Source organism: Corvus brachyrhynchos, unplaced genomic scaffold (assembly GCF_000691975.1).
Source record: "Corvus brachyrhynchos isolate BGI_N302 unplaced genomic scaffold, ASM69197v1 scaffold933, whole genome shotgun sequence".
NCBI classification, from domain to species: domain Eukaryota; kingdom Metazoa; phylum Chordata; class Aves; order Passeriformes; family Corvidae; genus Corvus; species Corvus brachyrhynchos.
The window spans coordinates 485,394-495,435 of record NW_008237401.1 but is presented as its reverse complement, the minus strand read 5'-3'; the positions used below and the strand labels follow the sequence as shown (position 1 = coordinate 495,435).

General features: G+C 48.1%; 1 protein-coding gene across 1 annotated transcript in view; it reads right to left on the bottom strand.

The window, feature by feature from the left end:
• SCN8A (sodium voltage-gated channel alpha subunit 8) overlaps window positions 1–10,042 on the bottom strand; it is a 58,221-nt gene that overhangs the window by 12,569 nt on the left and 35,610 nt on the right. Inside the window, exons 15-21 of the mRNA XM_017730741.1 lie at window positions 9,157–9,395; window positions 8,824–8,997; window positions 7,775–8,131; window positions 6,227–6,697; window positions 5,635–5,752; window positions 4,639–4,793; window positions 4,103–4,276 (exon numbers count right to left, since the gene is read on the bottom strand). Of these exons, the coding sequence (XP_017586230.1) occupies window positions 4,103–4,276; window positions 4,639–4,793; window positions 5,635–5,752; window positions 6,227–6,697; window positions 7,775–8,131; window positions 8,824–8,997; window positions 9,157–9,395 (1,688 nt within the window). The remainder of the gene's footprint in view (window positions 1–4,102; window positions 4,277–4,638; window positions 4,794–5,634; window positions 5,753–6,226; window positions 6,698–7,774; window positions 8,132–8,823; window positions 8,998–9,156; window positions 9,396–10,042) is intronic.

Genomic DNA, 10,042 nt, shown 5'->3' with positions numbered 1-10,042 from the left:
AAAAAAAAAAAAGAAAAAAAAAAAAAAAAAGAAAAAAAAGGTTCCAGACTGTTAGATTGGATCCCCTAGCCCTGATTGCCCAGCCCAGGAGCCACCTGGGCCGCCCCAAATACCGAAGCCATGACACCAGCTGCCTACTTCACTTGACTGAACCGACCTGGAAGGAAATAATGCGGTTGAGAAAAGAACAGAGGGGAGAGATCAGTGAGAGAGAGGCAGAGACACACACGGAGAGGGGCTGTCGGAAGGAAGAGCCCAAACGATGACAAAAACCTTACCCTCGCCCTTTACCGGCTGCAGGATCCCAGCGGCGCCCATGAAATTTAAGCCAGACAAATGTTAAAGGTACCTATGAGAAAGAATACAGATAAATACACACACTGCACACCTGCGCCAAGCTCTCCGCGGGCACCGCGCCACCGGGGACCGCGTCCCTCTGCCGCCGCCGGTCCTGAGCCCCACTCCGGCTCCTCCAGCCTCACAGCCCGAGCGGGCCGGGCTTTTCCCTGCCTGGCACGCGGAGCAAACGCATTTTCTGCCCGCTCCAAGTCGTGCTCGGGAGCGACCCCGAGGGAGGAGCCGTCTGACAGCTGCCCAGGCTCGGGTGCTGAGCTGCGGCACGGCTTTTAGGTCCGTACTCCAACGCTTCTCCAGTCCCAAGGAGAAGCTGTTCAGCAGCCCGGGGTCAGATTTAGGCTCTGAACGTGTGAATGATCAGATATCCTTAAACCCACCGAGTCACAGGTGTGACTTGGCCACACGGAAACAGTTACGGGCACAGCACATCAGCTGCCACTTCTCGCTCGTGTCACGCTACAGACACAGAGAAGAGAGACGTGAACCCTTTTTAAGGGAAAAAAAAAGACATCCACACACAGCAACAAACAACGGAAAACCACGGGAGCTCCTCCTGGAACAGGTGGGGTTTGAACTGAATTCTCAGAATAGGACACTTCCTATGCATCATTCTTTTCTACAAGAGATACTGGAATAATAAAGTAGAATTCATTATGAGGATGATCCTAAATTCCACGCGTATTCCAGGGAAATACCAGATCCACATTTCGAATGCATAAAATGTGTGGGAAAATTGAGATTTCATCTTATTTGGGCATGTGGCTCATGTGCTTTTTCCAGCTTCATATGGAAGGTGTCCCTGCCCACAGCAAGGGACTTGGAATTCGATGATTTTAAGGTCCCTTCCGACTCAAACCGTTCCGTGATTCTGTGGAATCTGCCCCAAAAATAAGTGGCCACAATTTAAGGCCACATGGAGCTTTGGTTTTTCCATCCGACTTCAAAATTGCACTAATGTGAACCATGCCAGGGGTGTCCCAAAGGTTCCAACAAAGTCTTTGTGAGGCAGAATTAGCTCAGTCAGGCCAGGACCGAGCCCTTGGCAACGTCAGTAAGTTAAAATCCTGGACACAAGTCTAAAAATCCGATGGATTTGGAGATGTGGTCTATTTACCCTGAAAATGTAACACTGGAAGTGCCCCATCCCTGGAAGCTGCCCCATCCCTGGAAGTGTCCAAGGCCAGGTCGGACACTGGGGCTTGGAGCAACCTGGGGTTGCAGGGGGTGGAACGGGATGGGCTTCAAGGTCCCTTCCAGCCCAAACCATTCCACGATTCCATGATGCCATGAAGACAGAATCCTCATTTTTAGAGCTTCTTCCCCTCGGGATAACATCTTACTCCCGAGCAGGACACTTAAGACCGAGACAGAAAAGGCTGTTTGAGCTTTTAGGGATCTTTGAGGATTATTCCCTGAGGACATTCCAACAGAAGACACAGCAGGCACCGAGGTCGGACAAAGGGAATCCCAGATTGACTGAAAAGCAGAATCCTTCATTATTACCCAGGAAAAGTCTTCACAAACACACCCAGGAATGGGGTTGAGGAGGAGGGGAATTGGACAATGCTATAGCAACCTGCAAAATAACATCCAAGAGCGTTGTTAGGATGCAAAGGCTCGTTCCCTGCCGTCCTGGCTCGCTCCAGCCCCTTCCACAGCACGCCACAAAATTTGGGTTAAAAAAAATGTGATTCAACAGATACAGGACACAAAGCATTGCTGAGATTTTGCTGAGGGATATTTGGGCGTCTCAAAGTCACATTTCAGATTTTTTTTTGGTTTTCAGGGAAAAACGTGCAACTCTTCTGTCTGTGACACCGAGGGAAAACAGGAATTCCTCCTAAAGCCCTGGAAATTCCAAATCCTTCTACACTTGTTCCCCCCCTGGACGTGTGTTACCTGCCTGGGAAGTTCCTGATCTTTGCTCCACCCCCAGATACTTGGGAAGGAAATTAAACTTGTACCACATCTGCCCATTAAACTGCACTTCATCCAAAACAACTGGAATTAAACGGGTACTTTATCTTCAGGCAGTGAGAGAGATCCAGGGTTATTGCCAGAAAATGACTTATAACGTGCAGGTTGTGTCCAAGGAAAGGTGTTGAGGGGACCAGAGAGGATTTAAAAAAACCCAGAATTCCAAATTTCAATTTTCCTACAGGAAACACAGAGTTTGAGTCACTTCTGCCCCTGAATTCCAAGCACAGTTCCTTCCACCTACTCAGGAATATTTCCAGAGTGATAATGGTGCTGAACAGCAACTGAATCATACACAGAATGTTCCAAAGGAGAAGCTTGGAAAAATTGGTAATTCTTTTCTAACACACTTGCTCTTGGGGCAGTGACTACAGCCACTGACTCCCAGATGGATGTGATGAAACACTTTAAAAGAATCCAAGCACTTGGGATTCTAAATTTCCTATCGAATTACACAACTTTCTACCACTCTGGACAGCACAAATTCCGTTTATTTTAAATTCCCTCGCTGTGCTTCAGAGCCAAATTTATTGCTAAAGCTTCTCTCTGTTGTCTTTTTTCTTCTAATTCTACCATTTATTCTCCCCCTTTTATTTCTCAGATTTACCCTCCCTCCTGAGATGTTCTGCAGGGGGATTCCAGGGCGCCTCTGTCCTGACCGACCGTGTCCCTCACTCATGCTACGACCTCTGAGCCGTCCTTCTCCTTTGATACCATCCTGCTGCTTCTTTCCTGGGCATTAGAACTTTTGAACAGAGGGTGGATGATGCTGAACCTCCTCGTGCACAATAAGCTCCCCAAGTATGGAGATTCTCACAAACACACGCGCCCCATGGTCGGAGCAGACCTCGTGGGGTGCTGGGATGGGGAGATTTTGCTGCCTCATCACCCCCTCATCATTAATAAAGCAAGGAAACGATTACAGAGAACATGACTCCTCGAGATGTCACCAAGGGATACCACGTCTGTGGCACAGCTGTCCCACTGGTACCACCTCCCAGGGGCTCCATACATGGGCAGGTCTCCTAGAGATTCTATTTTCAGCAGAGCAAAAGAGCCAAGGGCTGGAAAATCCTCCTTGGTGCCTGCAGGGCAGAAATCCCACAGCTGCACAGGAAACACTGGCAGTACCCAAAGGGCTCAAGGGTTTTATCCTTGTGATGCCATGAAGATTTTTGCCTTTTCTATTATACCCCTGTTATACCTTTTTTACAACTTCTGTATTCCTCGTGCTTTCTGCCTACATTCTTGGACTTGTTTGTCAAGCTAAGAGACTCAACATTTTAGAAGCTTCGTAGCCAGGGATCAGCGTGCCCCAGAGCCCAAGGTCCTCTCCAGAACACATTCTGTAAACCAAGATAGAACCATCCAGGAGAAGGCTCCTTGGGGAGGGGGGCTCACTGGAGCCTCTCATTGGGGAATCTTTGATAGATCTGCTAATTAGTAACACCTATAATGTTATACCCAATCTTTTGGGGTGGGCATTTGGAGGGGTGCATTTCGATGCATGTGACCTGGACGTGTGCACCTAAGGATCCTTAAAATAAATCCCAAGGTAAAATCCCTTTTCCCCTTCTAACCGTGTATGACTCTTTGATTTTAAGACCAGGAAAAGGCACCACTTGATTTGGGAATTCAGAGATATCTGGGACTGAACCGTCGTTAAATCTACGATTCAGTCAGGACGGATCTCAGGAGGAAACATTCCCAGCGTTCTTCCAACCACCACCGTTCCCCCAAGCAGAAGTAAGGAGGAGAGGATACATACAGCCACGATGAGGAAATCCAGCCAGCACCAGGCGTTGGTGAAGAACTTGACGAATCCATAGGCACACCACTTCAGCAGCATCTCCAGGATGAAAATGTACGTGAAGACCTTGTCCGCATACTCCAGGATGGTCCGGATGGTTTTCCTCTGCTCTATGTAAATATCCTCAAAAGCCTGGGAAACAACCAGGTGCTCGTGTCATTACCTGGGATTTATTCCACAGTTCAATGTCGTTATGCAGAGGCTTCAAATGATACTGAGATGAGTTAAATACACAGTTATAGATGAGCTGAATATATATATATACAAAAAACATAAATCAAACATAGACACTAGGATCAGAACCCCGATTTGAAGGCTTTGTTCTTCATTTAAACTAAACTAAAAACACCAATAAAAGCTTCTGTACAGTACCACGATGGAGCTGGGTTGTTCTCCATGTAAGAATTCCCCCAGTTTGCTTTTTCCCAAAACTTCCTGGACACAATCAGATGTCCCCGAGCTCAACATCTCTGGACTACACATATTTTACTCACCAGAGCACCACTGCTCAGGAGGATCATGAAGATGATGAAAGTCTCAAACCAATTGTGCTCCACAATTAGGAAACAAGTTTTCCTCAAGGTCCACCACGACTTTCCCAGCCCCTCCTCAATATTGACCTGACAACATTTGCAGCGCTGCATACAACCTGTAACAGGGGACAGGGCACACCTTCACTCAGGTAACACAGGGTTTAAGGCAAACACATTAAATTCTCACTGTCTAGAAGCAGTTTTGATGCCACCAATATGAAACATGCTGAGTATCACTTAAAACTTTTGCATTCTTGAGGATTTTAGGATTGTTTCGCCACTTCTGTGTCTGGGCACCAGAATTAACTTCCATTTGGGAACAGATCAGCTCGTTCTATTTGGTGAGGTCCATGCTCTTGAGGAGACAAATGGAAAACTTGCTGATAAAATAACCTTGAACCATTTAAAGCATCTTTGCCATGGGAATTCCTGTAACGGATCAGCTCTTGAAAGACATTGAGGCCAGTTACAGGAAAGGAAAAGTACTCTGCTTCTAAGTACTTCAGGCATCAGCTGCACAAAAATCATCAGGCCATCTATAATTCTTCAGAAATTCCTCCCTGTGAGGGAGGGGAGGCCCTGGCACAGGGTGCCAAAAGAAGCTGGGGCTGCCCCTGGATCCCTGGAAGTGTCCAAGGCCAGGCTGGACATTGGGGCTTGGAGCACCCTGGGACAGGGGAAGCTGTCCCTGCCCATGGCAGGGGAGTGGAACTGGGATGAGCTTTAAGGTGCCTTCCAACCCAAACTATGGCACGTTTCTATGATCTACATCCTTGCAATGGCAACTGCATCTCCGAGAGCTTCACTCTGCAAATCCCTCTGAATTAGTTCACCAAGAAGGGCCTTGAGAAAAGCTGAGAGCCAGCCCTGATCCAGGGTGACCTAACCCTAGGGTGAGCTTACAGCAGACTGGTCCCCAGAACATCCCCAAAGCCTCCTCCTTCACTCCCTTCTCACCTTCTGTAAAACAGGCATCTGGGTCCAGGTACTCCTCTGGTGCCTCCACGGGGACTTCTTCCACCTCAGGCTTTATATCAATGGTGCTGCCCTCAGAGGAGCTGGTCTCATCGAGTTTCTGCAACACAAAACCCCAATCCAATCAATGATCAGTTCCCAACAAGTATCAAACTTCACGAGGACTCAGCCATTTGTTCACCACATTTACTGTAATCAAAGTTGTTTCCTCACTTTAATCACGGAGCTCCTGACCCAGCTTATGTCTCACGTTAACAGGACAGACAGGACTAAGTATTTATGTTATGAAAGGTGCTCCTGTCCATGGCAGGGGGGTTGGAACTAGATCATCTTTAAGGTCCCTTTCAACCCAGGCCATTCCATGATTATATGTACTTTACATTATAATTAGATACATTCACAAGTATTTGTGGCTTCCTATAGAGCTCCTAGCACAAGAAACTTCTGTCTTGAGTGCAAAGACAACACCATAACATAAACATCAGTTTTGTGCTGGAAGGACGCAGTTCTGCCTGCCCAGAGGTTCTCACAGCGGGCTAAACGACTCGAAAGAATTTTTAGCACTTCATCCCACCTCCTTGCTGCCGTCAGGATCTGTATCACTGCTGAAATCTTCTGTGTTGAGGTTTTCAAAATCCGATTCCCCCACAGCAATGGGGACGCGGACGGTGAGGTTGGGGTTGTTGATGAAGGACATGTGATCCTCATCGATGATGTATTTCTCGACGCTGCTGCCGATGCCGCTCGTGGTGCCGTTGCCGTTCTTCTGGTAATCGATGTCCCTGTTGATATCGGCCCCGGTGTGGTTGGCGATGCAGTTCACCTTCTTGTCATACAACTCATCCAAGGGTTTCACCTCGTCGGCCTCTCTCTGCTTGAAGTGAGCCTGCATGAACTCGCGCACCTTGGCCTTGGTCCAGGCAATGCCCTTCTTGATGCGGATGACCGAGATCTGCAGGTTGTTCATCTCCCCGTCATCGTCCGTGGCTGCCAAGTTGTCTGCGCTGAAGGAGCTCAGCAACAAGGCCAAGAACAGGTTCAGCACCTGAAAGGGAAGAGGTGATGCTGGACTGACACACAGGGTGGGTATTCCCAAGGCTGAATGGGAGCACTCGGCACCCAAGCCCTGCTGATGCTGCAGAGCTGTCTCCAAACACCACTGAAAACCAGCTCTGGTGTCCCACAAACTTATTCAGGTGCCCAAGGCTCAAGGTATGAGACCCTGATGCTGCAACAAGTTCCCTGAACAGGGACCCTGGTGCAGCACACGACTCTGAGGAGTCCCAGGAGTCCCTGACTTGAGCCCCTTGCAGGATCCAGACTGCAGATGTCAGAGAGGGATTTCATCCCCACGGGATTTAAACTCAGCTTTACTGATTTAGTCCCATCTCTGCCTCAAAGAAAACGGGGAAAATCTTGGCATTTTGAGTGATCACTCCCAGCTCTATTTCCTTGCCCACATCCCCAGGACTTATTTTATCAAAACCCTTTGGCAAGACAGGACCTCTCAGAGAGAGCTCACAACTACTTTGAGGAATTGTGACTGCTCGTGTGACTTCATTCTTGCTCACATTTTCCTCCACAGACTTTTCTTCGTAAAATTTAGGGCTAGAAGGAGCCATCATGATCTAGTCCAACCTCCCACACAACAGGCCGTGCAGTTTCACAGCCCATTCCTGCACACCACAGTACCTCATGACTGAGCCAGTGGGCAGGTTTTAGAAGAAACTTCCATCCTCATTTTAACACTTCAGGACCTTCCCCTGTGCACCAAATTATTTAATTTCCTGGTAATTAAAATGCCAGGTTTTGCTTCTTTTAGCTTCTTCTGTCCCTCAGGTCAGGTGTAGGTCTGTCCCCTTCGACTGAGGGTTTCATACCTTCAGCTTTTATTGCAAAACGCTTCATTTATGGGCAACTCTTTAAGGTCCTCATCAAGCAAAGAACATCTTTAACATTGTGCTACCAAAGTCTGCGGGACTCTCGATACATCAAAGGCCAAGAGGGACCTCAACAGAGCAGGAACAGACTCACAAACCATCACTCCCTCATCCTGGGGTCTCCCCGAGTTCTACCCCACCCAGAGGCAACCAAGAAAGCCCATCAGTAACCATTTACTGACCACTAAATTTCCGATGACCATGACCATCATGAAGACAATCAAGCACATGGCCTGTCCTGCCACTTCCATACAATCCCACATGGTCTCAATCCACTCCCCACACAACACACGGAAGACAATAAGGAAGGAGTGGAAGAAATCGTGCATGTGCCAGCGGGGTAGCTCACACTCCGCATTGATCTTGCAGACACACTCCTTGTAGTTTTTGCCAAAGAGCTGCATTCCCACCACGGCGAAGATGAACACGATGATGGCCAGCACCAAGGTCAGATTCCCCAAGGCACCCACTGAGTTACCAATGATTTTTATCAGCATGTTCAGAGTGGGCCAGGACTTGGCCAGTTTGAAGACTCTCAGCTACAAAAAAAAAAAGCCAAAACAAAACAGATAAATCTTAAGCAAAGAGGAAAATCAAGCAGAACTTCCTAACCAACAACCAACTTGCATTTTATGTAAAGGTAAGTCCATGCTTCTGCTGCTGAGGTCACGGGGAGCAGAAAATGCTTAACCTTTCTGGAAATTTGGGCTTGTGCATTTTGTACTTAGTTATTCCCCACACGCTGATCTCCCTTCCCAAAGGAAAGGTCACCCTTCCCGGCCCAAATGCAACAAGCTGCTGCTCAGACCTCGTAAAGAGCAGTGATGAAGAAAGAAGAGCCCATAAAAAATAGCACCACTCAATCTCTGTCCTCCCCAAACCCAGAAAAATGTGGGTCTTCCCTTGTCCTTTGTAAATGGGAAAAATTTCTGATGTGAGGGGAATGGCTGGAGCTGTGTCAGGGGAGGGATAGGCTGGATACTAGGAAAAGGTTCTTCCCCTGGTTGGGCACTGCCCAGGCTCCCCAGGGAATGGGCACAGCCCCGAGGCTGCCAGAGCTCAAAGAACGTTTGGACAGCACTCTCAAGCACAGGGTGGGATTGCTGGGGTGTCTGTGCAGGGCCAGGAGCTGGACTGGATGATCCTCGTGGGTCCCTTCCAACTCTATGATTCTAAACTTTGTAGTAGCTCCATGATGACAACATTGAAAGAGAGCTGGAATATGGAATACCAATCGGAAAGATCGCAGCACGGAAAGTCCTTCCACATCTGCGAGACTCAGCTCCATTAAACTGAGGGAGACAATAAACCCATCAAAGATGTTCCAGCCTTCTTGAAAATAATAGTATGGATCCATTGCAATGAGCTTCAGGAACATTTCTGCTGTGAAAATCCCAGTGAAAACCTGGAGCGGGGAGGAGAGACAGACAAAGAACAGGCAAAGAGTGACTCTTGCTTATTTTCTGATCTTCGTGCTAAGTATCGACAACGCAATTTATTCTAAGCCTAAGCCCACATCAGTAAGCAGGAGCAGAGCTGCAGGGAGTGTTCACTGCTCTCTTACCAGATTTCCTACGGAGAGCACGTGTTCGAACTCGGGGGTCATGGGGTGGTGTTCCATGGCCATGAACAGCGTGTTCAGCACGATGCAGATGGTGATGGCCAAGTCGACAAAAGGATCCATGACAATTAAGTTCACGATCTCCTTCAGCTTCATCCAGTATGGATGGCATTCCCAGATCAGGAACATATTGGCAAATTTGTACCAGCAAGGGGGACACTTCCTCTGGGACTCTTCCAGCTCTACAGGTACAAAACAAAACAGAGGTCAGGCTTCATCTCTGAGGCTGAAGAATTACAAAACTGTGAACCTTGTGAAAATGGCCGTGGAGGTGACACGAGAGAAGAGCTGGGTCAAGTTTGTGGGCAGGTTGGACATCGGGAAGAAATTCTTCATGGAAAGGATGGCCAGGGTTTGGAAGGGGCGCCCAGGGAGGTGGCGGAGTCCCATCCCTGGGGGTGTCCTAGGAATGACTGGATGTGGCACTCAGCGCTCTGATCTGGGTGACAGCACGGGGATCGGTCACAGGTTACACCCAACAACCTTGGAGCTCTTTTCCAGCTTCAAGGATTCTTGGATTCTGGGATTTTATGATTTTACTGAGCTTTGTGACTTCTCCTTTGCTCCTACACAACATCTACACAGCACCTGCACCGGGTCACCAGAACTGCCGTCCGGACCCTGTGCTTCAGCCCCACCAGGATGATTCAGTGCAAATTATTCCAAATGAAGGGCTATATTTAACTCCGAACTGATCAAGGTAAAACAGCTAAAATCAAAGTTACAGATTCCAAACGGCTTTTGGTGCCAGTTTTTAAATAACTGAGATGGATTCTGTGCTGAACACAGACACGGTCTAAAAGAGGAAAGAGATGACATAACGCTGCGA